Here is a 27,895-nt window from a genome sequence, read left to right as displayed (position 1 = left end):
TACCCCTCCGCGAGTATCTAACCTACCTGCTTTATCTCGCGCAAGTACCGCGCTTCCCTCATTACCGGTGGTCGTTACCGACAAAGTATTGACCAATCACCAATGGACGCGTTCAGCAGACCAAGCCGCTGAGTAGCAGTCGAACGTGATTGGCTCTTACTTCTAGAACCAACCAATCAACGCAGAGTGTTGATAAGACGAACTCAACAGTTGTGTCTGCTGAACGGGGCCAATCGGACCAAGTGCTGGCGCGCTACGAAAATCCGTTTGGTTTGCACTCCGGCGTCCAGTCGTCGAGTTAAAATAATTCTTGAATATTGACATTTTCCATCAACAAGCGAGATCTCGTATGCCTAATAACCGTTAATATTTACTCTGCGTTAAAGCACATGTCGGGCGTTGTTTGCTTATTAAATGTGCAGTCTGCAGATTTTTCTTCCGCAATTTATTCTCCATGGCATCCCGGAAACCTGAATCGAATCACATGATCACATCGATCGCTATATTTACTAAGAATTCATGCTTATTAAAGAATAAATGGCTTATTAAGAATGAATAAATTACTTATTAAGAATTTATTTATTAAGAACCGACTCTTCTCCCAAAATTTATCCCGCAGCTTCCTGGAAATCGGTACGGATATGACGAGGAAGGAACGAGGAACTGGATGGCCGACAAAGAATTCTCTTGCGAAATTGCCGCTTGTTGGAGCTATGCCTTCTGACGATCGTCTGTGCGTTTACGTCAGGAACACTTTATTTTACATATTTACACCGGTTTCTCTCTCTTTCTCGAGATTGCGTCTTTGGTCTACCCTCTCTCTATCTTTCTCTCTTTCTCACGCATACATACACGCACGCACGCACGCTTCTGATACGCGTTTCCTCCTTCGAAACGGGTACGAGTGTAAATCATTCCATAAATTAGAAAAAGAAAACACATCGTCGACTACCTCTGTTAAATGCGTCTGGCTAACCGAACGGTTCTCCGGAAACGGAAACGGCAGCTTGTGCCTCATCTCGATCGAATCACCCTTTAACCAGTAATTCCAAGCTCGCCCTTGTCCATTGTATTTTCTTTTTCGTTTTTTTTTTTCGTTTTCTTTCTTTTTTTTTTTAGTGCGTTCTGCCGCATATTGTGCGCCGAAAACTACGAGAGACAGGTTTCCCGTCCTGTCCTTAAAAAGTCCTTAATGTAATATTGCGTTAACTTTAGCGATCCGATGCGAGTATCTATTATATCACTCTCGATATACAATATCTTATGAGAATTTATCCTACGATATCGTGGAATTTCATCGGCAATTTCATTGCAGGAGGTCTGTTTCTGGCGCAAAGGGATTGCGTCCGATTCACCGGTTAAAGGGTCGCGATAAAAACTTGGTTCTCGACTACGATATAACTAATTGAGATCATAAAAATAACGAAGCTTAGATTACATTTATGCCCTGCTCTATGCGACGTGTGAGTATACGGTACCGTAAAACGGATGCTTGGATCCTTGGATCTTCAGTCGCCGAATGTCTTACTGTATACGAATTTAAAAATTGTCAAATATAACAACACGCTAAGAGACCTTTCGTGTATTTCAAGATTACGGATCTAAAGATTGCGCGGACTAAAATGTTCGAAGATTTTGGAATACGATTGTGGGAAAACTGAGGCTTTCCAAAGAGGTGAGCACTCACGGAACGAAGGAGGTCGGTAATAAAAGTGTGTTCTAACGAAAGTGGTCTAACGAAAAAAGTTGAACGGTCTGAGGAATCGAAGAACTTAGGGCGAAGAATCCAAGGATATAAGCATTCAATCTTTAGATCATTGGGGGATCCTTGAATCCTTATATCCTAATATATATATCACGTATGTACGTACGTATGCCGTATGTGTTTGTATGTGTGTATATGTACGTGTTTGTATGTGAATGGGTATGTGTATTAGGATGTCCCTTACTTGCTCACGTCCGATTATTGCAAATATCTCGCACACACATTCCACGCGTTTTCTTTCCTTCTATAAATCATCCAAGTTCGAAATGTTATCATTCTTTCTAATTTTGTTGCCAATTTCGATACCGACAATTTAATTTGCCGATGCTCCCATCACCGTGCAAGAATTTTTTATACAAATAAGAGATACCCTAGTACATGTGTATGTACGCAAACACGTGTGTAAAAGTATGCATGTATACATTTCTGGAAGTGGAACGTTCGCATTATTGAGGTATATCTACGTTCAAGCGTTCGGATATTGTCGGTTCCTCGAGAAGCTAGAAAATACGCGCTCCATAGTCGGGAGTCAATTGCCGTTCTTGAATTTTTACTGAACTTTTACGCTTAACGCATGTACAATCAGATCGCACCATTCTTTGAGAAAACGAGAACACCCTTCGAGCAAATAATACTTTTCTCTCTCTCTTTTACTCTTATGTGTCCTCGAAGAATCGTGCTTTCTGCAATCGTTGTTCCGAGATGTGCGACTCCGATAAATGAAATGAACAGTCCTAAACGTCCCTGAAGTGAAGCTAAAGCCAAACGAGCCGTGGAACATGAAAAGTTATTGCAATTATTAATAGAAGCCAATTAATAAAACCAAAAGAAAATGGATAAACATTTTTTTAATGCTTCCTATTTTATTATTGGATATATCTCATGACGTATCAATTCTATTGTGTTGATTCGTTTATACCATATTAATCTTTCTTATTAACTTTAAAGTTATATTTCAGCGTCACATCACTTCAGTGACATCACGGACAGATATATCTCGATGAGATAAACGTGAAAGGAATGTTCAACGAGCGTAAAGCGATATTTCAATAGCGATATAGGTCGTAGAGTTTTTGAGAACGGACCGTTAGAAAGTCAACTCGTGATTTAACTCATTAACTTGGATTATTATGAAATCCTTGAGCCTTTAAATCCTTGGATTCTTGGACCCCTAAATTTTGAGATCCTTGGACTCTTAGGTGTACGGATTTAGAGTCGTAAACCTCGCACTCGAACCGAGATTTCTCGTGCTTAACCTCATTTAATTCGTCCACCGGAGTGTACTGTGTGCCCCAAAAAAAGAGGGATCAGTACTATTATCTCGAAAGTAAGAATTCTTTCCAACACGCCGTTTCGTAATCCAAATCCTAAATGGGTGCGAACCGTGTTAAACATTAAAAATCAAAGGATTTAGGAATTGTATATTCGTATAGTTTCTTAGTTTTGCGATTCGTTTTTTCTTGAATTAGTAGACCGAGAACTATTTTCGACTGAAAAGTGAAACTAAGCAGATGCGAATTTTTATTAAGTTGAACCTAGTTGATCCCTTCTTGCTGACATCTCCTATCGAGACACCCGGTACAACTTGGCGAAGACGGCCGAGAACGAATCGTGACAGCCGCTGGTCCTTCATAGGATGATCCGTATCCGAAGTCATATAGTCCAGACCTGCACTTTTTCCGCGACGACACACCAGCTAGCGTGGTCATAATACGATGAGATGATATGCAGGTTCTCAACATACTTGTTGATCAGCTGATCCAGCTCGCCTTCCCGAAAGACGTGATAATATTGGTGATAGGTAATGGAACCGCCACCGCGATCGGAGGGCAACGATTCCTGGGACGAGGCATTGCTTAGGGTGTCGGTGCTCGCGGTGACTGGACAGCCCTCTCGCCTCTTCGTCTCGCTCGACATCTCGTCTAACGAACGGCCACGTTCCTGCAGTCTTCGTCGCTCCATCGAGCACCGACGGGTGTTCCCTGCATTCGGATTCGATACCAATGACGCCGTGCTGCCGGTGAACAGTCTCGCAGTCGACGCCGTCTGGCTGCCGTCACTCAGGCTCGTCGTCGCGTTCTCTATCAGAGAGTCGCCTACGTCGCTCGAGTCCATCGACAATCCGCTCTGAGAGGCACGCCACTTTCCGGCCGCCTTCGAGCTCTCCGCTGCCTCCTCGCATTCGAACTCGCCCGTCTTCGATACCATCACGAAGTCCAACGTGTCGTCCGAGTTGCTGCGCAACAACGACGAAGGGTTGGCGGAGCGACAGTGCTCTTGATTAATGTTAGATTTACGTCCTGCTTTCGATTGGAGATTGAGCGTGCTTTCAGCATTGATAAACGATTTTTTGGTATCACTTACGAAATTACTATTGGATTCGGGATTGAATCTAGATACGAGATCGACTTCAGCTTTTAATTTCTCTTCGGATTCGCGATTGACTCTAAACATTTCATCGTATTTGGATATGAAAGTAGTTTTGGGCTCGGCTTCGTACTTGACCTCGTACTTGGAATCGTATGGAAATTTACGATCGAATTCGGATTCCAAAATGGTATCCTCGCAGAGAGATCCAGAGGATTTAGGTGTCAGTTTGGATTGGACCACATTGGCGAACTTGTCGTGTCCACTCCTAGCGTACGCTTCGTTTACGATCCACGAAGTCTCCTTGGGTACTTGATTGCATCCGTCCCAACAGGCCGTGATGTCCGACTCCGCATCCACGTTATTTTCCGCGACGTTCGACGACGACGACGACGACGTGGTCCTCGACGTCTTGCAGACCTCGAAAAAATCGAACGACGAGTTCTGGCAGTACCGACTGATATCTCGTATAAGATCGCTGCTCGATTCGTCAGCGTAACCGCCCAAATCTACCGAAGCGGATTTACAATCCTGCTTCAGGTATGGCCGCGTTCGCACGTTCGACCAGAAGCCATCATTGTTCTGCCGTTGTGCAACTTGGGAGAATTGTTCTACTTGGGCATTGTGTTGAATCGCTGTCTCCACGGCATCCTCCAGGGAGCTCGCCACGTTGGCAGCGGCTTCCAGGAGCCTCATAGACTGCGAGGAGATAGACTTCCCGCTGTCCAGAAGAATGCGCGATGTGGGATAGACCGTGTCAGTTGTTAAATTATCTTGCGAATTGTCACGCATTATCTCGGTTTCTGCAAAGGGCGTGTCATTCTCGAAGTCCACGGACGAGATGTCGTGCAGAGGATCCAGAGGTGCATTCAAATCCTCGAGTGACGTTGTTCCAATACTCAGCGACTCATCGTCACGTATACTACTTTCCGTTTCCTTCGTCCTCTTTGATATATCGTCTCCACTTGACTTGGAAAGACTCTCATCTGTCTGTGCGTTGTTTTTCTTTTCTTCAGCCTCCCTCCTCGCGATGTACCGTTCATCCGACGTAACGCTGATCACCGAACCGACTGACTCCGGCGACGAGACGCCGCTGGAATCGCTATCCAAATCATCGGTCTCCGGATTGAACAATTCCAGGGATAGCAAACGTGGTAAAATCCTCGTGACTGTCTCCAGACGACCGGATGCCGCCGTGGAGGCACGCCTTACCAAAGGAAACGACGGTCTAGCGCGCGTTGCAAAGCCCGGCTTCGCTATGAGCAGCTCCTTAATCTGATTCAATCTGGCTTTTCGGCTGTCGTCCTCGTTCGCGATCGGCTCGCGACCGACCTTGGGGACGTCGTGGAAGGTACGTATCAGCGACGTGGTGTCCGGCTCTACGTCCGGTTCCACGTCCGGTTCCACCGATTCCGATGTGAGACGGGATTTTCCGTCTGACGTCGGTGATTGTAAAACATCATCGGGTGCTTCCTTGCAGACGACGGTCGGCGCACTAGGCTTTATCGCATTACCGAGGTGCGTACTCACACTCGTATTCGTGACGGTCGATTGCTGTTTTAGCAATGGTGACACGCCGACCACTTTGAATCTAGACGATTGACCACCATCCAGCGGCTGCTTGACACGCGGCGACGGCGGTGCCGACGTCGTGCCGAGCTGCAACGCCGCCGGTCGCGGCGCGGGAGGAACCTCATTGACCGAGGACGACGCCGGCGGTGCCGGGGCAGCGACGTCCTGCTTCGGCACGTAAATCACAGATGCGAAACTGTCTTCAGAGTCCACGCTGGTGTCGCTCTGTAGACTGCTATCTTTGGACGAGTCAGAGCCGTCTTCGCGCGAGAGACGACGTTCGACACCCTCGATGCTACGTTTTACCACCGTTACTGGTTGCACCTTATTGTCCGTTGTCTTCGACTTCGCCGCTGCTTCCGCCGTCTCGGCGGACGCCGATTCGCTCTCGCAGGATTTCCATCCCTGCAGCATTCGAACAAAGCCATTCTTGATAGACATGCTAGAGACCTTCTCGATATTCGTTGTGGAGCGCTTTATTTTATTGGTGAGTCCGTCCTTTAGCAGCTGGAAGCGCCGACTGGCGCTCACCGGACTGATCGAATCTTTGAGTGCCTCGAATGTTCGCCACTTGCAGATGAGTTCCTCGTTCAGCGACGCCTGCTTCATGATATTCCGGCGCACTCGTTCCTTCTCCTCCAGCCGTTCCGTCGACATCAATTCCTCGTTCATCGAGCTCTGCTTTAACGGTACGTTACGCTTGCGCAATGGCTGGCAGGAGAAGTCCGGGAGGTCCTTGATCAGGTTTTCAATGGCAGTGTCTTCGGGATTCTCCAAACTGATTTCCTCTACGTATGACTTCTGCTTTACCAGCCGCGGCTTTGAGCCACTCGACGATGATGAAACCGATCGCTCGTCCAGGATCAGCTCGGACGTCGAGTAGAAACCCGGGATGCTAGACCGGGAACGCACCAAATCGAGCCGTTCAATCTCCAGGATATCGCCCAAGCTTTTAGATTTGATGCTTAGCGTATCTGCGGAATGCTTGTTCGTCATTGTCAGTGTATGCGTGGTCTCTACGCGGCGCAGCTCGATCGGCAGCTCGTCCACATCGGTCGAGTCCTCAGGGTCGTAGTGTCGCCGGCTCTTCGTACCGCTCTGCCAACTTCCAGGAAACCATGCACGACCGCCACCTCCGCGTCTGCTCCTCGCTAATTTCTGAAAATAATCACGCAAACTTGCTAATCATGGATAACAATAATAATTGAAAAATATACTATAAATATAATCTGGAAGTAACGGAACAGGAAAAATTCAATTCTTTCCTTCTGATATTTTTTTTCGAAACAAAGTATAGCAGCGGTCAAATGAAGAAATTCAAGTGAACAACTCTTGACATTTAACTTGACATTTAACTTTGTGATGACTAAATATTGTGAGAAGGAATATCAATAGAGAAATATCTTTAAGTCTTTAAATATTGTCAAAAACACTTTTAGTTGACTTTTTAAGTGCTCGAGTTTAAAATGTTGTATTTATAGGTAATCACTCTCTATCTCTTTCTCTCTCTCATTCACTCACTCATCTAGTTACCTGTAACGCTCGCCGGAAACAGCTATAACAAGTCTCATTCGGACTAGAGAGACTACTGGTGGATGGTGACAAGCTGAATATCGGATCGATCCAATAACTCTTGCTTTTACATTTTCGTTGGTTATTTCTGGAACAAGAAATCATGACAGTTATGACCTACATACGATATTTACAGGAAATTGCACGAAGACGGAACTAAACATGCTAGGATCAATCCTAACATCGGTGAGATAATTTATCAAAAATTCACCTCTTGGAGAATGACGGATATTTCTGTGCAGCATCATCATCTCGCTTCTCGTTACTGTCCGATACACCCGAATGCTTCGTTCCATCTGACGCTGTGCTCATGCAATGCGACTTGGGCCACGGTATTAAAACATCTTGCGATTCAAACTGCGAATATATATAGATAATAATAATATAATTCGTGTAATTTAGACATTTAAAATATTGGTTATTGAAGGAAGAAATTAAGTGAGATTAATTAAAAAATGAAGTAAAAGGGGAGAAATTTTTTTACCTTTCTATGCTTCTGTTCCATAGCCCAGACGGATATAACGAGTCGACCCCCGATTCTAAGGACTCGCGCCAGCTCCTTCAATGCGTGTACCCTCCTCTCCGTGGTGGCGAAATGATGCACCACAGCGATCGACAGCACCGCATCGAAGCTCTCTTCTCGGAATGGTAGAGCCAAATTATCGCAGATTAGAACCTTATTGTACAAAAACAAGTGATTCCGTGAGTAAAATATTCAACCGTAATACATAATAAAATATTTGCACGCATGAATTCGAAATCAGTTCTTCAAATTCTCTTGCGCAGAAAATATACAATTTCTATAATAATATATATATATATATAAAAAGAGGTTAACTGATAAATTAGTTAACCCTTAAATGCCGCACCTCTCAAGAATCTCGTAAATGACACATGGGGTCTAAAAGACCCCAGCATGAAAAATGTCTCCTTACTCATTGATTTTTTGATATTTAGTTATGAAAATTATTTTCTATGTTGTTCAAGGCTTAGAAAAGAGAATAAAATGCTTATATTGTTAAAATTTCAATTTCAACATAGTATGAAAAATTAAGTAAACTGAGTACTGCTAAGTGTACAACCGGTTAGGTCAATCACTCAACTATCATCAATGGAAGCATAAGCTCCATTTTTGGGGGGAACATTTGAAAATATATCATTGTAAAAGGTCTGGGGTCCGCTGGATCCCGGGTGGCATTTAAGGGTTAAAAAATAAAAAAGCTTCTATATACATTACATATAAGTGATATGTACACGCACCTCGTTTTCCTTCTCGCGCGCGATGTCCGTGAAACGCTTGCATCGGTCCACTCCTATCTTGAAAACGCTGTGATTTACGCTGAGATATTTTCCGTTGCCGCAACCTAGATATAGCGACATAACGTTGTTACATGGACGGAGAGGTAATATAATGATGTAAAGCATTGCGGAACGCAAACTCTGTTAACTATGCGATGAATACTTCGCCATTGTGTATTGACAAGCGTTTACACAACACAATCAATGAAACTTATTTGTTAAAAAAAAGCCATCTCACGTAAAGTACAATATGTTTTTGACTGACCGATGTCACAGACGAGGGCACCCGGTTCGAGCTCTTGAAGAAACTGATATACTCGTGGCCAGTGTTTACTTTGCGTGGTCTTCTCGGCACATTGCTCGTATACTTCGTGGACGTAGGCTTGCTCTAAGGCCACCGAGCGAGCTGCATGCTCTCCGTCGCTCTCAGACATCCCTCTCGCTAAGGTAATTTACCCTCGTCCACATGTGCGCTCACGATGCTGCACACAGAAACATTTACCTCTCTAAATTGAACAATCGAAAAGTGATTCAACTTCGAAGATTGAAGGCACTCGAAGATCGAGAAAAACAATTTGACAGGAACGTGGAGATTTAAACAAGGTACCGAGGTATTTACACCGAAGTGAACGGATTCTCCTTCAACTACAACTACGAACTACCGAAATGTCAACGAGTTACTTTGTTGATTTTTAGAACCTGCAGCCCACAGGCCACCGAATAACCGGATTAACGCATGGGAAGGCTACGCCTATACTTGTATAATACGATGATAACGCACATCGCGTTTTTGCTCATAGCCCAATCTCGCAGGGTGGCAAGCATCCGCAATAAAACAGCTCCTGCAGCAGTTTGAGTATCAGCTTGTCGGGCCTGCACTTCTCCGTGTTCTCCGTTTTCTTGGCGCGATCATCGGAGCGGTACCGCAAACGGGGCACCGTGTACGCTCGACACCATCGCAAAAAGTCGCCGGTGTAATCCTCCGTGCGGATGAACGTCACGATTGCCCAGAGGGTGCAGAGATTCCGGGATTTCTTTCTGGTGTGCAGATAGAGCTGGCAGACATCCAGGAATGTCATGAGATCGACGACGCTCCTTTCCATGGAGAACACGGTTCGAAGATCGGGCCGACACGGAATTTTCGCGAAGCGAACTCGATGACCGGGAACACCGGGACACCGCGAACTGCGGCGTTTCAAAGGGAGCTCGGAAGTCAAAAGTCGCAATCGAAGATAGACGACCGAAAACCGATCCTTTAAATAGATCCTTTGGCGAGCGTCACCGAGCGGAAAATCCGCCTGGCGCGAGGGCTGCTCTCCACTCGCGCCACCGCCACCCCCGCATTGTATGCCGTGGCGAACGCCGTCGGAGGCACAGTGGACCGACTTCAAAGAGCAGCGCGCTCTTCCCCGCCTTCATCTTCCCTGTGATTCCCCCTTCGCACGTCGCGTGGTTCCCTTCATCCCTGTCGCGTGCGAGCGAGCGACGTAAGGGCCGAGTACGTGTGTATATGCGTTCGCAGGCTTCCGATACGCGGCTGCGCGCTGAATTTATTCGATATCCCCCTTTCGCATAACTGGGTTAGTCTCTCTCGCGATGCACTAGTTTAACTAATTTAAGGATGTCACCGGATGCCTCGTGCGCGACGACCAATGTCAACCGTCGTCACTCAACGCAAACGAACGGCCGGTGCGACGGCGGGCGGGCGGACGGATGGACGGATGGATGGATGGATAGATAGGTGGATGGATGGACGGGCGGGCGGACGTGTACGTCGACGTAATATCGACGTGCGCGCTGTTGCTCGCTTCCGAGGGATGCGGCGCGGTGCAGTGATGCACGAGATGCGATTATTAATTCGCAAAGAATTCTACGGGAGCTCATTCTCAAGAGAGACACGTGCAAGCGTCGCTGAACTGAACTTTGACTCGTGATCTTTGACACGCGTCGACGTGTTAGAATGCTTCTCCTTGGACTTCCGGACTTCGAACAACATAAAACATAAAATCTTTCGAACAGAGAAATAACGCGTAGTCTACAGCCACCGCTTCTCACTCTCCAATCAATTTCAACGATTGAATTATTGTCAGGCTACAATGCGCTTATATCGAGAAGAAAGAGAGAGAGAGAGAGAGAGAGAGACTCGTCTGCATGCTACTAATGACAACGACTTATAAATAGAATGTGAAATGCATCCCACGCGAGTGCTTACGTCACGAAACGTCGCCTGTCCGTTCAAGGACTAAGGGCCGATCGCGTCGAGCGTAGATCGCAAACTAATTTAATTAGATAATCATTGTTTAACTAAAGAGAAACGCGAGAAACGCGATCCATGCACCGTCATAGCTCTTTTTTTCTAAATTACAGATTTCTCGCTGCCTATGGATATTTGGGGGCGCGAAACGAACTAGGAGTCGACGCGCGCTTTGTACTATACGGACACCGAGATTTCCGCAACATGATGAGATATTGCACCCGACGAACATTCGCCACCCCGTTCGATGGAGAAGGAGAACCACTGTGCCACCACGGTTAGACTACGCGCTACGTAACGGCTGGGTCGTAAGTGTGTTGGTCTCTCGACGGCGTGGGTGGTGTACGTAGAGCAACGGCAATGTGCCAACCGTGAGAGAGGCAGCCATGAATGAAAGTGCCGCGTATCGATTTATCTGCGCCGCCCTACATACGAAATATGATAAATAGAGAGTGCCCCTACCGATTTGTACGCGGTGACACTTCGGAATCACCACGTCATCCATATGCGTATCCCGTCTCTGCGTTTCCCGTCCCGGTTATGTGTTAATTGAGCTTTGCGAGGCGCAACAATCGTGTTATCTCGCGTATCTAATACGGGTATAATGAGATTAGATCAGAGTCATTTCAACGAGAACACAATGGCGAGGGGGAGAGTAAAGACGGCATTATATTTCGTAATGTCAGGTAAACAAGCGATGGAATTAATTGTGAGAGCAAGCTAGTTACATGAAAATCAGTAAAGAATTTTACAACGCGCGTGCAAATAATACAACAAATTATATAATAAAAATTATGTAATTCGCGCATTTCAACTATCCGTTATCTAACAAATTCGAAACACGCCTGCCCCCAGCATGGCTCAATTACAGAATTAATTGAAGCTAGCAATTAGATGAATATTGTTTTCGAATCCTCCACTGTTTCGCAACACTTGTAATAATTTTTCGAAATTTTGTGTAACAATTCATCAATTTCCATTTCAGAAATTCGGGCCGCGAGATGCGTCAAAATAAAGAAGGATTCGACAGTGTCGGATAATGGAATTTCGCGATTGCGTGTAATCGACGCGAACAGCCGCAGACTATCGACTCCCTTCTGTAACGCAGCACCAAACGCGTCACCGTGTTCAAAACGATTCGATGTGGCGCCATTATTCATTCATGCGAGCTCCGCTTCTACGTCAATGACTGAGAACCCTTTCGAGGCCTACCAATGCCGATTTGACGATCGCCAACATGGCAAATCCAAGTTTTGAGGAATTCAGATATCGAGGTATTCCAAAAACAGCCGAGTACCCGACGAATAGCAACGAATCGGGAGTCACCGCGATCGGAGCAACCCAAGCGTCGACACCAAGCACAAAGCTATCGACCACCTTGTATACTCGATATTGATAAGACCGTATCAACCTTATCGCGTAAAACAACCGCGTACCTTCGTATCCCTGGAATAGGCAAAATCAATTTCTTCGCGAGAGAGACTACCTACGCGCGAATCCGTTTCGGGCCGGCGACGGCCGCCATATCGCTAATCGCGCGAGACCGTCATCACCCCGCGAGGAGACCGACGGCGAGGACGTGGATCGGACACGCCAGGGTTTAAACGGTTCTAATGCCAAAAATACGATCTTTCTTCCAAGACTTACCTGGGTCATGAGAGAGGCGGAATCTTCATGCTCGCGGTGCGATACGCTGCTGTGGCGGCAAGAGGGTGCAGCAGCGCGGTGACAGCGGCGACGGCGTCGGCAGCGGGGTCGGGGTCGGCGACGGCGACAGCGGTGGCAGCGTCGGCTGGTACTAGTGCTGGTGCTGATGTTGCTCGCGCGAAATCGGCGTCGCGCGGATGTTCGCGTCTCATCGCGCCGACAAACGGATTCCTCTCACATCGCCCTCGCGTTAGTTGAATCTCGCCTTTTTGTTCCTTTTCCCCTCTTTCTTTCTCCTTCTCGCTCGCTCGCTCGTTTTTTTTTTCACACGGGACGTTTGCGCGACGAAAGGGTGTATCACGCGCACGATGGACGCGCGTTTCGCGAAGAATCGAGCCGACCGACCGACCGACCCTCCGACAATGGCTGCGGTTCCGCTGGGGGTTGAAGGGAGCACGCGCGAGGTAACGCGACGCGACGCGACGCGGGCGTCGCTGTGACGCATTACCAGCGTAAGGGGGAGGAAAGGGCGGAAGAGAGAGTGGGTGTAACGAGATATGTTTCTCCTGCCAGCTGCGGGTGGATGGGGGAGCGTAGGTAGATGCGCGAGAAACGTGCGGCACGCGGTATCTATAGCGAACTTTATAATAGAGAACGTTCTCCCCGTGAAGAACGTCCCCGCGATTGCACATTTGTAGTATTCTTGCGCGTCCTCGTGACGTGTCACAGACGTCAAAGGGAGTTGGAAGCGACGAATACAAAGAGATGCGTTTGGCGTTCGCACGTGCGGCGAGACGCGCGTGTGTTAGACCAGATTGCTTCTTGTCAAAAATCGAAGAAACCTTTCTCTTTAACGTAAATGCGATATCGATCGTTTTGAATTTACGATCGTCTAAAAAGAGGATTTTTACGAATCGAGTTTTAGTTCGACAGAGGGTATTAGCTTGGTAACAAACGCAGCAAACTATACGTGCAAGTGGTCCAATGTGGATTATTTAAAGTCAAGGGAGATATGTAAAGTAATACAGATGCGATATATGGATACGATATAAAAGCGCAGAGCGTAAATACGGATACAGAATATCGTATTAAATAATGTGGTTGAATAAAGTTTATAAAATTCTTTATTTCCTATTCTTCTTTATATTATATATTATGTTAATATAGAACGTAACGCACGCGCGCGCACGCGCATATAAAAACGCCGATAGAAATTAAAGTAATACGTTACGACGTACGATCATTCAAATGAATTTTGCCTAACTTTGAAGACCTGATTGAAGGGCGAATACGGCGTATAGCGAAACACGTCGTCTATATTCAGATTACATCGAAGTATCACTACGCCCGACGGATTCACCTTGACCTTGATCTTGGTTTGTGGCGTTAGCACTCCGTAATCCACGTCCTCGTACAGATCCTGAAAAGTACATCGATCACGATCACTTCCGAATTCTTTTCCTAAAGATATGTATTCCGGATTAGCCGTTAGCACGTGACGCTTACGAACCTCCACTCGGTATCCTCCGGGATACTGTAGACCCAGCTCCTTCAACGTGACCGACACGTCCGACGGCGTGCCGTCCGTCCGCCTGTTAACGAACGCGATCGCGTACGAGTAGTAGGTTTGGTAAACTGGGGTGATGGGCCTTGCCCAGATTTCAATGCCCTTGTGCTGCAATCGTAAATTATCAATAAATCACACCGTGTGAGACACATTTCGATGGTTTCAGCCGAATGATTACCACTAATATAACTGAATATGACCGTTAATCTTGCATTTCAACTGATTCATGACAACATATACGTCACATCAATATACTTGAGGCACCGACACTTTAGCTTTTAAGTCACTCACTTTGTATATCCGTCGACCTTGAATGCCCAGCAAATCTTGATCTACAGCGATAATTTTTTTGTTCTGCAGAATGGCTTTATATTCTGGCCTGATTGTCCTGAGATCGACGGACATGAGCAACGGCGCCGCTAGTATAGCCCAGATCGCCATTTGCGTTTTGCTCTGCTCGTAGCTCAAGCCAAAGTTGCCGATGATCAGCATGTCCGGGTCGTTCCAGTGCCCGGGACCGGCGATGGGCACAATCACATCTTGATTATTACCGTAATAATCGATGATACTCTCTACGCTGGCCCAGGAGTCCTGGATATCGTCGAAGTTGCGCCAGAGATTGCAGTGTTCCGCAATCGCGGTATAGTTTGGCTGAAAATTAGATGAACCGTCAGAGTGATTGCTTCTGGAAGAAATAAATCGAAGAAAATGCATCGATGCCTTACCTTCATACCAGCGTAGATTTGGTAAACAGGCCAGCTGCAAGAATATATCATGTGCTTTCCAGTCTGATTCAGATGGAACCCAAACTCGGGATAGCCTTTCATAAATATACCACATTTTAATATTGATTTATTTAATTAAGAGAAAGAAAAAACTCATGATTATTTATAGGATTTAACTGTACCTCTATCCATGTCAATGGGATGTGAGTAACAACCGTCTAACTTGACATAATCCACATCCCAGGAAGCGAATGTGGCAGCATCTACATCTAAGTAGCCCAATATACCTGGGTATCCAGCACAGGTGTAGTTACCATAGTCCTCATAGATACCAAACTTGAGACCCTTTGAGTGTACCTGATAAACAAGGAAGCGTTTAGTGGAAGAATTACCCAGTTACAAAAAGAGCATTATGAGCCTGGGAAATGAACCAAGTGCAGAATAACAAATTCATGCGACTGGCTAACATTGAAACAGAGTAACGAACACTTCTAGAGCAATTGACAGTGAATTACATAATCTGATAGACTCTTCATGCCATATGGGAATCGTTCTCTGTCTGGCACAAGTTGCCCATTTGAATCCCTTTCTTTCTCCAACCAACAGTCGTCCACATTAATATAGTCGTATCCCACCGCAGCGTACCCTTCAGCCACCACTATGTCTGTCATGGTCCGGAAAAGACGATCACTGTGAATCACACAGGAGACCACTGTAATTACCTCTGCACTTATACCGAATATTCTATCCGTGTATCATCCAGACTGCTGGAAGCTCACCTTATACAATTGTCCGGATCATTCTTGCAGTCGGTGTTGCACCTGAATCTCTCCCAAGCTAACCATCCCATTGGAGGTGTCCTGGCCAGGCCGTTCTCCAGCGCTGGCACCAGAGTGACCAGCGACAGGAGAACACAAAGGGACCACAGGTTGCGCAGCATTCTGCAGAAAGGTAACAACAAAGCTGCTCTCAGTCAATGAGCGAGGATAGCGACGAGGCTACCAGGTCGGCAGCATAGTCCGGGGGCGCGAAACGGAGCAGGATTCCCGTGAGAGAACGGTCGACGGAGAGGTCATCAGGGGAGCTCGCTGGCCAGGAGGAACGACGCGAGGTGGACGCGGTGTTGTGACGAGGCGCGCCTACCGTACTGATCTGATATAAGAGGTAGGCTCGCTCGCGCGCTCACCCACCGCCGCCGCCGTCGCCGCCGCTGCCGCTGCCGCGAGTACTTTCACCCAATGCCCCATTTCATTTTTACGCGCGATCACCGTCGCCGACTCGCGTTGTGCCGCGCCTGCCTCTGTCGATCCGCCGCGCGTCCGCCGACGGACGTACAACCGACAACGGTCGTACGTAGACCGGCCCGTGCCCGTTGGCGTTAACGCGGGTAATCGCGCCGAGTTTCCTACGCGAGCGGATGTGCCACTGCTGCCGTGTGGCAAGTGGCAAAGAGGTTAGGGGACCTGTCGTGACCTGTTGTGCGCGCGACAGGTTAGATCACTTTTCGGCCTTGTGAAATCTTTGAAACCTCGCGAACTTTTTCTTTTCTCTTCCTCTTTTTTTTTGTGAAAGAATTCACGGAGTATATTCGCGCCTCGAAATCGAACGCGGATTTGGATTTTTTCCGGATTTCAAACTTTCGTTAGATCCTTTTTGATTTATTTATTTTTGACTTGTTGACTGTGTTAGCGTACCGAGCCGTTGAAGGAACTTTTGAGTTTGAGACTTCAATCGACGTGTTATTATCATTACCTCGATATCTTTTATTAAACTTTCAGATGATACAGCTCTTATTTAGACAGCTGTCGCGAAGGCTTCAGTCTGTTTAACAGGTCTCGTACGTTCTGTGAATACTTATAATAAGTAATGACTCCTAATTTATGCTTACGAATGATAAATTAAATGCACATAGATAAAATGCTTAAGTAGATAGAAAAAAAACGAAGGATATAAAAATATGAAATATTCACGTGTCTTGCTCTTCTTTAATGATTTCAGGAAATAATCGAAAGTTATTTACCTTCCAGAGCGTTCAATTTCTTTTTTTACACCGCAGTTTGATGCAATTTCTAAGTAATTTTACACGCAATATAGAGCGTGAGCGTGAGCCTATGTTCCCCGACGGAAAACTACGAGTGCGAGATGTCGTTTTTCCGAAGGCTACTGGAAGATGCTAAACAATGATCATTATGCGTCCTTCGTGTTTCGATTCGACGCCTCAAGGCTCGCACGTCTAAGCGTATGCGAGCGTATTGTCGGAAGTCAAGGTTTGCAAAGAGACATCGAGGATTATTCCTATACTGTACGGAAAAGTAGGCTCGATTCTCCTCCCTTCATGCCGAACTCTCGTTGACGCTCTGATTTATACTACAGAGATCTGGTCGACGCTCTGGACGCTGGCTTCGCTCGTCACCGATAAAAATGAAAGCATCGCGGCCCGATGGAAGGGCAGTGACGTGGACGGCGCGGCGCGTTCGGAGAGCGAGAGGAGACAAAGCGAGAAAACGGCGAGATCGGTCGAGCGATTCGACAGAGGGAGAAAGACGACGACAGGCAATGGTAATATCGCGAGTGGGAGAGACGTGAACTCTCATTACTCGCAACCGTACCGTACAGGATGCCTCAAAAGTCGCCTGGCTTCTTTCGGGGCCTATACGATCGCTCGAATCCCAAGACGATGCTATATAGCTGTCGCTGCGAAGGATTATTATTATTAGCGTTCCTGTGTCACAATTACTTTCCCTACTCTCGCTTGCTCTCCTCTTCCCTTTCTTTCAACGTAATAATAATATTTTATTATTATTGTGATTATATCACGACTGTGTGTTACTACGTGAACTAACGTGTACCAAATTATTTCCGCATATAGCGCGGGCGGTACGCCGCGACGCGAGCCGAGAAAGTAGCCAAATAGATGCGAACCGGTTCGCAATCCTTCTGCTAACCGTGGAAAAAAAGGGAAAGAGGAGCCGGAGGGAGGAAGAGAGAGAATGTGATGTAGACACCTCGTTGAAAGAGAAAGATAACGCGCGACGGTCATCGCGATACTTCGGTAGCGTTCGTTCATTTATATGCCAACGTCTCCGTATCACGGAGATCTTGATCGCGCGCGATCATAATCTTTCGCGCACTTGATCGTTGAACGTCGAGTGTGGAGTGTGGGTCACCGGAATGATAGGAGAACGGTTTGTTACGTTGTTTGATCATGGTGATAGGTTGTAGTTTCAGCTCAGAAACGTACAGATTGCGCGTTATTAGCGGTTCGAGAGCCATACCGGAAACGGTCGCTCCGAGCACAATCGCTGCCAGCGAAAGAACGCGCGAGATACCGCGGAGATAATTAAAAAATAATTAAGTTCATTTACGTTCTTTGATTTTCTGGGACGCTGCAAGAAATTAGCATGGAGTTTATCGGGGAAATCAGAAAAGTGCATGTCTTTTTTATCACACACACAATGGAAACTTTAAATTTCTAAATCCAAATCTCAAAATTTTGTAGATTGCGATATCAAACAAAAGAATTTTAAGATATCGTTATATAATGAAATATAGATTATTCAATAATATATCGGCATGCACATCTATATTTGTTTACTCTTTTAATAATTCGCGATATTGATACCAATATCTTGTTTCGTAATAATGAGATATAATAACGTGCAGAAGTGTTTATGTTTATCTTTTCTCGTAATCACTCGTAATCGAACGGAAATTTGTTACATCACAGATGATTGTGACATAAATAACAAATTTAAATGTATTTTGCAGTTGAATATCAAATATCTCATCTTAACCGTCGCAAATTAAATGTATTTTGCAGTTGAATATCAAATGTCTCATCTTAACCGTCGCAAATTAAATGCTTTACACTAAACGCCGGACATAAACGATCGCGATAAATCCTCGTGAAAACACACGCTATACACCCATCTCCCTCGCATTTCTTCACGAAGAAAGACATAAAAGAGCGCAGCTTCTCGCCTTCTAATTTCCCCCTTCTCCCTTTCGCCTCGGAATGGAGAGTTTGATTTCTTGCACGCTCGCGTCTCTCCCCGCCAAGCTAATTCTGCTCTCTATCTCAAAGGGAAAAAAGAGAGAAAAAAAATAGGAGGGAGAAAAACTATCATAATGATACCGAATTAGCGTCGCGTCCTAATCGGTGGACCGTATTAGAGATGTGTCAGAAAGCGGCGGGTCGAGGCCGATGAAATATTCCCATCGGCTCTCGCATTCTAAACTATCGTAACCCTGGCACGATCCACATCCACGCTCCATTCGTCTCGCGGAATTGTCGACCAGCACCGTCACAGGCGTCACAGCATCGCCCGCGTTCATAATTTGCATCTCCCTTCCTTCCTCCTGTTCCCTCCCCCTCCCCCCCCCTCGATACCGTTTATAGCGTTTCCGAAGGAGAAATCGAAACGGTAAAATTCAGATGACGAGGATGAATCCAATTCGAGAGACACGCCTTCTTAAAAATTTTTTAGATTCTCCACGAAAGAATAATGTTTGAGGATCTCTTAGATGCCTCTAGAAAACCTGGTGCGTCTCTTCTAATCGCGGTTAATAGAAATCTATTATTTGCAGTGAATTAAACGGCGCACGCGAGCGTGCGGATAACGCAGACCTCTCGCGACTTGAGCCGAGCGGTTGTCTTTACACGCAATCAATGGTTCTCGCGCAATATAAGGAAAGAACAAAAAAAAAGAAAATAACGTACCTTTTGTCTGCCACGTGTCGCGCGAGAGTGTTATTTTATTGCAGCGCGCTTCTCAATATATGTATGTGCTCTCTCTATATATACGAGTGACTTGTGGATGGGCACATCGATGTGGTTATCCACAAGTCACTCATTCTGTAAATATATACGAACATTTGTGTTCGAGAGTTCTGATTGTATGTAACAATCGCATTTCTCCCCGGTGCGTTATCGTGCACCGTCTATTTGATAGGCTCGTATCTTCGTTGATAAAGTTTACTTGGATTACCTGATGATTTGATTTAATAGCACGACTGATAAATAAGCCGCCGTAAATAACAAATTATCGCCGTTTTCGATCCAAAGATATACATGTCAATGGAAGCATATGTTGCGTGAAGCGCGTTTTGTTAAACGTTTTGGATGAGCAACATCGAGGTAACGCATCTTTCGGATATCAATAGAACTGATCCCACGCGCCCCGTTAAAGCTCTGCTTCAACTTGGCACAGTTTCAGCACAGTTGCGCGCAATTTGCATCGCGTCGTGTTTTATTTTCGACGTCTCCACCGCGAAGCGCGACGTCGCTTTCGCATCCTTAAATGGCGATCGCTGAAACAAGGGGGAAAAAGTTGCGGATGGGATTGTCAATTGAAACTGACTTTTGACGAAAATTTGATTCCTGGAAAGGGAAAAGAAATCTCGTGTTATTTCGAATGGATAGAACTAACTTTATTTGGAATTGTTTAGATAACAATTACTTCGTTGTTCTGAAGTGCGCAACCGACTAATTAAATAACAAATTTTGTTGCTTTGAAACGCATACACCTGTCATTGACTTTTAACATTTTTCGAGACTGAACTCTCAGGGCGCGAAAAGATAAGAAAGTTGATTAAATAAAGATAGCATCATAAAAATATATATCCTTAATCGTAAAAATCAGTTTATCAAGTATGCTTATTGGGTCAATTGATAGAGATGTATCTTCTGATTAACTATAAAAAGATTAGAACTCACTATGATGAGATACATTGGCTATCATATAAGTAAAATGAAGGGAAATAAATAGCAGCCGTTTATCATTTAATTACAAAAGTAAAATAAAAAATATATATACGTATTTATGTGTACATACAAAAAAAGTACGACATGTTTTAGCTTTAATGACTGGAAGAGAGGATTCGCAAGCAGCTGTGCCGAATTTTTAATTTACTTTCCAAGAAGAATCTTGCGGCCGGCGCCGATGTTTTGGCCTGCCTGGGTCGCACCCTTGTTGGAACCTGCCTGAAGACCGATTACCGTCTGGCCAGCTCGCAATTGTTCCTCCGAAAAATCGCGTTTGCACTCGTCTGACGGCTTAGGTCCTAGGTAAGGTCCTTTCCATTCAGGATGCTTGTATGTCTAAATGAACAAAGATATTGATATTGATATTTTTAATTGTGATACTAATTATATCGGTCAAAATTACTCATACAAAGAAAATACTTGTACAAAGAAAATCGTTGTAAAATTTTTGATAAAATTAGTGATGATAATAATAATAAAACGTACCGTCCGGCCAAGCGCGAACAATGTCGTTACTACTTGGGCTATATCTTTCTTCTCCCATAAGTCTACGGTCTGGAAAACGTCGACGTCGTCCACCCCGTAGTCCTTTAGCGCCTTTTGAAACCTATAACGTGTCCAATGTTGTTACCGCATAATTTACAATTGATACAAATGTTTCACCGGTCACTACTCACAGATTGATATTCTCCATCATCTTGAACTGTCCGCCAGTAGTGTTGATTTTTGGTACGGATCCAGGAGAGAGTTTGTTCATCAGATGACACAGGACTTGACCGTCCTTGAGCACGTCTTCGAAGGCTTCACCAGGAGGAAACTTCTTGCCGAGGATTGATTCGATCCATTCCTGTGCCTCCTTCTCCTGCTCGGGGTTGCGTTTCCCCGCAAGCTGCGCAAAATGGTACGCAAATCTTAGAATTCTAACGTACTGTTGTTTAGAAGTTGGATATCGAGGTTTTTGTAAATCTTCAAGTATCCCAGAATATCTCAAAGAGTACACCTCTTTCGGAAAAATACATGTTTTCTTTTTACATACAGTGGATAAAAAAAATAATACATAATTACGAATTTTGTTCATCAGTAATTCACTACATACAGTATATGTAATAAGTTACTTATGGACACAATTCGTAATTATGTATTAATCCTTCGAATAAAGCTATTGTAAGAAAACTGGGTGTGCAAATACTTTTTGATTAATATGTTTTCTATATATTATCAAACGATTAGCTTCTTTCTGTCTAAAAATTAAGGTAATAAATAACTCGAAAAAATAGATCACTGCAATGTATGACGCACGTGACCGTAAACGGATCGAAACGGATTTCACCACACAATTGAAATTATATGTATGTATATATATGTATATATGTACCTTAGCGCGCACTTGACGTTCTAGAGCCATCCTGATATTTTTGAAAAGACTGAAGTGCCGCGGCTTCTGGACGCGGCTTTTTATACGTTCCGGAGGAGTTCGGAATCACCGTGGGCCAAGTCGGGGGAGAAATCTGTCCAACAACGTAAGAGGGTTGTATACGGGGTGTCTCTTGTGAGAAATGTTCCGACGGAAAAAAATGTATGTCCACACAAAAGCGCAATCGAGGATTCCTCGTCAATGTTCGTGTGGATTGTGATGTATCTTCAAGGCTTTCTATCCTATCCTCTTCTTCGTTGGCTCGATGATCAATAAACGAGAAGTATCGGAGATAACTTTTTCTCATATTCCGCATGGTTGACGCGACACCCCGTATAAGCGACGCAAGCGTACGTGATTCCACACGTTTCGGGATTCTAATATTAGCGGCTTATTCAGTTAAACGAGAAATAGGTTTTCCGAAATCGCAGAGAGACGCAGCTGCTATGAAAATTGGGCAGCTTAGTAATGATTATAGCATCCGGTAAATAAGCCGAAACAAGATTCGCGTGAGCGTGTCACTGTTGCGTTGGCATTATTAAATAAGCGACTATTAAGAGTCTCAGACGCCGATTACGCGTCTGTAATGTCTATTTAAAAAATACAACGGAAAGAGAATATTTCGAATTTTTCACAATCAATTGTTTGATAGAGAGTTAATTAGTTAACATTTTTTTATTTTCTGTTTAAATTTGATATAATAACATTGTACATATATGTTCTAATACTCTAATTTGAATCGAGAAATCGATGGGGAACGAATGAATATGAAGAACAAATAAAAAAGGGGACAGATATTATACATGTCGCTGTATACATAAGTCTGAATGATTTGAATGGATCCTTATTAGGAGACAGAAATGTCAGATCAAGGATAGTTTGAACTGTTCGAGCAAAACGGCTCGCGCGTTGTTCTCGGTTTGATTACATTGCATATTCCAACACATAGCTCTTCAGTATAGGGCGTAGGCAACGTGTCGAGGTCCTGACACAGAAGGAAGGAATGGAGAAAAAAAAAATACGGTCGCCCTCGTGAAAAGTGGGACGCGCTACTTTTAAATAGTTCTCTGTCATATGGCTCGGGTTATTATTGCGCGATCCAGATTTCACGGCAGATACTCGCCTCTCGTGTGAACGTGAGATAGAGACGATAGAGTCGGAGAAAATGCGGAAAATTATAGACATCCCGAGGACGAAACTCTAAAAGTTTGTCGCTGATATATATAGACTAATTTGTGAGCTTGAGAGAGTTTATAAAATATAAAAGTTTGTTTCCAAGACGTTCTTATTACAAATCAATCGTGAAAAATTAAAATCGTTACACCTACAACATGAAAGTGATATGTTTGTAAGTTGCGTTATAACAGCTGGAACAAAAAAGTAATGCATATAACGATATCTTGTAAAAGGTGAGATTTGCGCGACTCTATTACATTGCGTAATTTGGACCGCGTCGATTGAAAGAGGATCATTTATTGGTCGGATGGCGAACCGATGAATCACGTTTAAATTTAAGTTTTCTGCGCGCTTCCACACTAGCTACAATCTCGTCTGCTCTGTGTCGAAGGTGCGTGGGCGTTTTTTCTGAGAGCGCGATGATGAGACTTCATATTACGACGTTACTGTAAACGCGACTATCTTTTTGTCCGATATTAACCGTAGGTCTACATCGAATGCATACAACCTCTAGCTCACATTTATAATTTCCTAATGAAAATCTTGTGTATTTTATTATATATAAATAATACTTAAATTAATTTCGAATGGAAATGAGAAAATCCTGTATAATAATAATAAAAGAAATGAACAAAAAGAATCTGATACTCATTCAGATGTGTTCCATTCGAAACAATGATCTTTTTGTAAGTTTCTTCAATCTCTTCGCCGTTTGGCGTAAGTACGTGGTTGAGGTTGAACGGAACGGAACTTGAAAAACTTCTTGCTTGTTACTGACGTAACTTCCGCTTCTTGCTGCGTAAAACAGAAACATATAAAAAACAGGTCAATGAAACGCTTCTACTTGGTTAGCTAGATATCTTTAGTAACGACAAATAAATGAGAGGATGAATAAGATTATTATCATATCCTAAAAAAGTATATTAAAAAACACGTTTATTCGTACTCTCACTTTCACTTATTTCAAAAGTTCTTAACTCTCTTATGTGGAAAAAAACGTCATTATACTATTCATCCTTCTCCATTCATGTTTTACTTTTAGCATTTCCTTTTCAATTTTTTTCGCGCGCGTGCGCGCGCGCGCGCGTGTGTGTGTGTGTGTGTTGTATTTATATTTAATAGCATATAAAAATTATACCTCGTTCTGATTATGCTTCTTCATCGAAGGCCTCATCGAATCCAGTGTTTGCGTTGGCTTATCTTCATTATTATCGTTTAAACTCACCGGTGTGGAATCCTAAGAAGCATGATTCGAGGAATTAAGACAATTCGTAATTAAACGCAGACATAGAGATTTTGTATCGTTAATTTTATGTTCCGCAGAACGACCAATAATCGATAATTACTATAATTGTGCGCTTACGTCGTACTTAGTAGATACACTCGTGGGCTTTCGATCGTCAATCGATTTTATCTGCGTTATTTCCGCAGCTTCTTTCAACTTTTTCTGAAGATCATCATTACGACGCATAAGAAACTCATGATTATTTCTTAAATTGGTGTTGTCCGCTCTTGTTTCCGTCAAAGACTTGTTCAGCGCGTTATTCTCTTTCTTGATACCATTGATCACTTCATTTAGGTACTCTATAGTTTTTTGTAATTCGACTAATCGTGTTTCGTAATTGTTCTTTAAAGTTGATATTTCTTCAGTGTGTTTGGTTCGTGTATTTTCATACAACGTCTCTGCGTTCTGCAAAAGTTCAGGAAATAAAAATTCAATAATTCAAGAAAGTCTTGGAATATCGAGCGTGAGAAGAGGATTTTATTAATATGTTAAATTTACTCATTTATTACCTTATTCTTTGTACTTTCTCGTTTTATAATTTCTTCTTTTTCTCTCTGAAGAGCCTTCAGTTTTTGCTGAAGCTCGGTAGTGGTAAACTCGTTGGTACTTTTAGTTCTTTCTAGATTCTCCTTCATCGCAGTGTTCTGCATCTGTGCAAGTTGCAAGTCCCTCTGCACGTTCGAAAGCTTATTTTCCAGATTGTTGATATAATCCCTTTTATTAGTTAATGTTTCCTCTATTCTATTCACGTCATTAACAAGATCTGCCTCCCTTTGCTTTACTGCACTTAACATCGTCTCTAAATTTTGAATCTAGAAAATAATATTGGAAAATAATTGGAAAATAACGTAATATTAACAAAGATAATATCATTTTAGTCAAAATTAATAAACGACTCTCTACATAACTGACATAACTTACTCTTTCCGTTTTTGTAACCAATTCTTCCTCCCGCGTATGTTGCCTTTCCGTTAATGCTTCACACTTAGCGCTCGTCTCGTTATATCTCGCCGTTATCGTATCGATTTGATTTCTGTCATAAGAAAAACAAATTAAACTTCAGTATCTGATAATGAGATACGATCTAAAAGATATTTCTAATTTCGAAATATTCATAAAATTTCATTAATTTAAATACTTACTTATACATGGAGACTTCATCTTCCAATTTTGAGATAAGTGCATCTTTTTGCTCGATTATTTCCGTAATATTGTTTTTGTCTTGCTCTAACGTGTTTAATCGTGATTGTAAATTTTCCGATTCTAGTTGCAATCGCTGTTGTTTCTGAAACAAACATTAGGATTAGAACATTAAAGATTAGTGAAAAAAGAATGATAAAGTACAAAAGAAAAATTTTTCTTTAAGGTACTTCAATAAGCATTTTCTTTTCTTCAGCGTATGCTCTCGTTAATTCATTTTTCTGCGAATGGAATTCGCGTTCAGCACTCTCCGCTTGTTTTTTTAATTTGTTATGCTCCATCAGCGCCTCTTGCATTCTAAAAAAAAATTATTCACTTAATAATACTATTACTGTTCGTGCAATTTATCGCGTTTGGCGCGATGACTTACTTGTCTTCATGAAGGAGCAATTTGTTTTCTAGTTGTGCGACGATGTCGCATTTCTCTTTCTCGACCATCTGCAGTCGCGATTGTACATTTTCATATTCTAATAGCAATCGCTGCTGTTCCTAAATTAAAAAAGTCTCCAATCAAAATGCAATAGATTATAGCAAAAAAATGGAATCTCTTGGAAGAATGAGACAACAAACTTTGACAAGTGTCAGCTTTTCCGCGGCATGTGCGTTCGCCAATTCATTCCTCTGCAACTGCAGCTCACATTCGGAGGTCTCCAATTGCTTTCGTAATTTATTCTGCTCCGCTATCGCCTCTTGTAATCTAATTCAAAACATGATTTTAATAAAATTTTTGTCTATTTATGCAAAGTATTTATCGGAAGTATAACGAAAATTACCTTTCCTCCTGAAATAGCGAATTATTTTTCAATTGCGCGACATGATTCTCCAGATCTGCGATTACAAAATTAATTATTACAATAACATAAATCTATAGGATCGCGAATGTTTCAAATATTTTAAATATATGTAAAGACGCGCCTTTTGATTTCGAGTCGTTCAGCTGCAGCTTCTGGATGGTTTCTTGTTGTTTCAAAATCACGTTATCATATAAGGAGGCCAAACTAGTGCGGTGCTGTTGAAAACTGGCAAGGCTCTCTTTGATGTAATTGAAATACTCCGTAATGTTCTCAATATACACCCAAGTGGCGTTCAGTCTGTTGTTGCCAAAAAAGAAAGTCGAGTCGCAAAATACAGAAAAGATTCATCAAGACAAAAAAAGAAAGAAGGAAGAAGCGGGATTTACTTCGTCTGAATCTCCTCCCTGTTGCGCACCTCCGTCTCCAAGGAGGCGGACAATGAGGCCTCCGCCTCTTGGCTCTCCTTCAGTTTTCGTTTCAGGCTTTGAATCACGCGTTCGTGATTCTGCAGGGCTTGCTGCTTGTTGTTGTCGACATCCTTCGTGTTCGAACTTTCGGCTACCTGCTACTCCCGCAAAGCATTCATAGAAATTCATTTTCTTTGCAGCTTAGAGCAGCTTCGATCAAAATCCGATTAACTTGAGTGGCGATTAATTAATTGAACATTTTTTATTCATCTTTCTGTGTCAAGCAACAAAGAATTAAGAGTTTTTATCCGCGTTAACAAAATGCTGCAGGTATATCACTCGACAAGTTAATCGCCCATTAAATTAATCGGAGTTTGGCTGAGGTCCAACTAAAGATTAGAAACTAGATTTGACAAAAGAAGAAACGAGAAGGTAAAGGCTCTTCGTCGCTCCTCGAAATAAAGCGATTCGCACCTCTTCCGCTTGCTGTGACGGAACATTGCTTCCCGTTCGGTTCACCCATTGTGTGATCAGCGTATCGATGAATCTGCCGCCGCTTTGCGTGCACGCGCGAGCGTTTTCTGCAAGTTTCGCGGGAAGATTATTACACGAGAATTAGAGCCGGAAGCAAAGGACAAAAACTTGCACCTTCTTACCTTCTTGCATAATTCCTTTTTACGTTTTCCTTTCAACGTCGGTTCGATTCGACCGTTGGGTTCTACTTCGCGACGCCAATTAAGGCAGGTATGTAATAGGCATTGTTGCAAAACTAAAGAAATCAAATGAGAGACAAACTTCAAGCCGGTATCTTCTTGCTGATAATTTTCTTTTTTTTTTATTACGACAAACAACTTGCGATTATTATAATTGCGGTAGAGCTGCCTCGCTAAAATCTCTTCAATATTCGGTTTCTAGAATATGATGCAAATTACATTGTTCTTGGAAAATAAAAACAGCGCTCTGTAATTTAGTGACATTTTTCGTTTCGCGCGCGTCATGTGTAGGCATACCGCAGCGTTCTCTGTTGGTGTATCGTGCAAGCGCTTCGCATCCAGCGACTCCGAACTGCTCCGAACCGAACTCCGAT

The 27,895-nt window shown here is 43.6% G+C and overlaps 4 protein-coding genes and 1 long non-coding RNA gene across 11 annotated transcripts; 1 reads left to right on the top strand and 4 right to left on the bottom strand.

The window, feature by feature from the left end:
- Positions 1-702: 702 nt before the first annotated feature.
- Positions 703-12,929, bottom strand: LOC112467797. Of its 2 annotated transcripts, none has more exons than XM_025036613.1 (7): positions 12,477-12,929; positions 8,841-9,057; positions 8,537-8,640; positions 7,761-7,952; positions 7,488-7,633; positions 7,238-7,364; positions 703-6,862 (listed from the first exon to the last, which is right to left on the bottom strand). In XM_025036613.1, the coding sequence occupies exons 2-7, from the start codon at positions 9,007-9,009 to the stop codon at positions 3,419-3,421; spliced, it is 4,182 nt and encodes a 1,393-aa protein (XP_024892381.1). In that variant the 5' UTR covers positions 9,010-9,057; positions 12,477-12,929; the 3' UTR covers positions 703-3,418. The 2 variants fall into 2 exon arrangements, with proteins under 2 accessions (XP_024892381.1, XP_024892382.1); XM_025036614.1 differs by lacking the exon at positions 12,477-12,929 and adding an exon at positions 9,357-9,450.
- Positions 12,930-13,622: 693 nt separating this feature from the next.
- Positions 13,623-19,598, bottom strand: LOC112467800 (alpha-N-acetylgalactosaminidase). Of its 4 annotated transcripts, none has more exons than XM_025036619.1 (8): positions 19,489-19,598; positions 15,548-15,709; positions 15,284-15,458; positions 14,951-15,125; positions 14,769-14,863; positions 14,335-14,694; positions 13,987-14,151; positions 13,717-13,896 (listed from the first exon to the last, which is right to left on the bottom strand). In XM_025036619.1, exons 2-8 carry the CDS (start codon positions 15,706-15,708, stop codon positions 13,717-13,719), a joined length of 1,311 nt encoding a protein of 436 aa, XP_024892387.1. In that variant the 5' UTR covers position 15,709; positions 19,489-19,598. The 4 variants fall into 4 exon arrangements, with proteins under 4 accessions (XP_024892390.1, XP_024892387.1, XP_024892388.1 ...); XM_025036620.1 differs by lacking the exon at positions 19,489-19,598 and adding an exon at positions 16,789-16,878; XM_025036621.1 differs by lacking the exon at positions 19,489-19,598 and adding an exon at positions 16,521-16,751.
- Positions 15,716-19,482, top strand: LOC112467805. 2 transcript variants are annotated; one of them, XR_003042322.1, is made up of 3 exons: positions 15,716-15,932; positions 16,796-17,035; positions 17,142-19,482. It is a non-coding gene; the product is annotated as an uncharacterized LOC112467805 (long non-coding RNA). The 2 variants fall into 2 exon arrangements; XR_003042321.1 differs by lacking the exon at positions 15,716-15,932 and adding an exon at positions 16,513-16,605.
- A 578-nt stretch (positions 19,599-20,176) lies between the features above and the next one.
- LOC112467804 (muscle-specific protein 20) lies at positions 20,177-22,015 on the bottom strand. Its single transcript, XM_025036625.1, has 4 exons — positions 21,908-22,015; positions 21,210-21,421; positions 21,019-21,139; positions 20,177-20,868 (listed from the first exon to the last, which is right to left on the bottom strand). The coding sequence occupies exons 1-4, from the start codon at positions 21,935-21,937 to the stop codon at positions 20,677-20,679; spliced, it is 555 nt and encodes a 184-aa protein (XP_024892393.1). The 5' UTR covers positions 21,938-22,015; the 3' UTR covers positions 20,177-20,676.
- Positions 22,016-22,106: 91 nt separating this feature from the next.
- LOC112467798 (CAP-Gly domain-containing linker protein 1-like) lies at positions 22,107-27,889 on the bottom strand. 2 transcript variants are annotated; one of them, XM_025036616.1, is made up of 14 exons: positions 27,465-27,889; positions 27,283-27,389; positions 26,788-26,963; positions 26,523-26,698; positions 26,381-26,435; positions 26,178-26,304; positions 25,978-26,096; positions 25,778-25,904; positions 25,550-25,692; positions 25,329-25,440; positions 24,917-25,219; positions 24,486-24,812; positions 24,261-24,359; positions 22,107-23,917 (listed from the first exon to the last, which is right to left on the bottom strand). In XM_025036616.1, the coding sequence occupies exons 1-14, from the start codon at positions 27,472-27,474 to the stop codon at positions 23,819-23,821; spliced, it is 1,980 nt and encodes a 659-aa protein (XP_024892384.1). In that variant the 5' UTR covers positions 27,475-27,889; the 3' UTR covers positions 22,107-23,818. The 2 variants fall into 2 exon arrangements, with proteins under 2 accessions (XP_024892384.1, XP_024892383.1); XM_025036615.1 differs by having other exon boundaries at positions 26,788-26,966; positions 27,465-27,888.
- Between the last annotated feature and the right edge of the window lie 6 nt (positions 27,890-27,895).

Source organism: Temnothorax curvispinosus, unplaced genomic scaffold, assembly GCF_003070985.1.
Source record: "Temnothorax curvispinosus isolate PA1 unplaced genomic scaffold, ASM307098v1 QBEX01017816.1, whole genome shotgun sequence".
Taxonomy (NCBI): Eukaryota; Metazoa; Arthropoda; class Insecta; order Hymenoptera; family Formicidae; genus Temnothorax; species Temnothorax curvispinosus.
Note: the sequence above shows the minus strand (reverse complement) of the source record. Positions and strands in the feature narration are given on the sequence as shown.

Coding starts and splice junctions, on each gene's coding strand:
- LOC112467797 (XM_025036613.1), bottom strand. CDS start 9,009: ATGTCTGAGAGCGACGGAGAGCATGCAGCTCGCTCGGTGGCCTTAGAG. Junction 7,634..7,760: donor TGGAACAGAAGCATAGAAAG/GTAAAAAAATTT, acceptor ATATATTCGCAG/TTTGAATCGCAAGATGTTTT. Junction 6,863..7,237: donor GTTTCCGGCGAGCGTTACAG/GTAACTAGATGA, acceptor GATTATTTTCAG/AAATTAGCGAGGAGCAGACG.
- LOC112467800 (XM_025036619.1), bottom strand. CDS start 15,708: ATGCTGCGCAACCTGTGGTCCCTTTGTGTTCTCCTGTCGCTGGTCACT. Junction 15,459..15,547: donor GATCCGGACAATTGTATAAG/GTGAGCTTCCAG, acceptor TGTGATTCACAG/TGATCGTCTTTTCCGGACCA. Junction 15,126..15,283: donor TGAAGAGTCTATCAGATTAT/GTAATTCACTGT, acceptor CTTGTTTATCAG/GTACACTCAAAGGGTCTCAA.
- LOC112467804 (XM_025036625.1), bottom strand. CDS start 21,937: ATGGCTCTAGAACGTCAAGTGCGCGCTAAG. Junction 21,140..21,209: donor ATGATGGAGAATATCAATCT/GTGAGTAGTGAC, acceptor GACACGTTATAG/GTTTCAAAAGGCGCTAAAGG. Junction 20,869..21,018: donor TGTTCGCGCTTGGCCGGACG/GTACGTTTTATT, acceptor TTGTTCATTTAG/ACATACAAGCATCCTGAATG.
- LOC112467798 (XM_025036615.1), bottom strand. Junction 26,699..26,787: donor AGGGAGGAGATTCAGACGAA/GTAAATCCCGCT, acceptor TGGCAACAACAG/ACTGAACGCCACTTGGGTGT. Junction 26,436..26,522: donor GAACGACTCGAAATCAAAAG/GCGCGTCTTTAC, acceptor TTGTAATCGCAG/ATCTGGAGAATCATGTCGCG.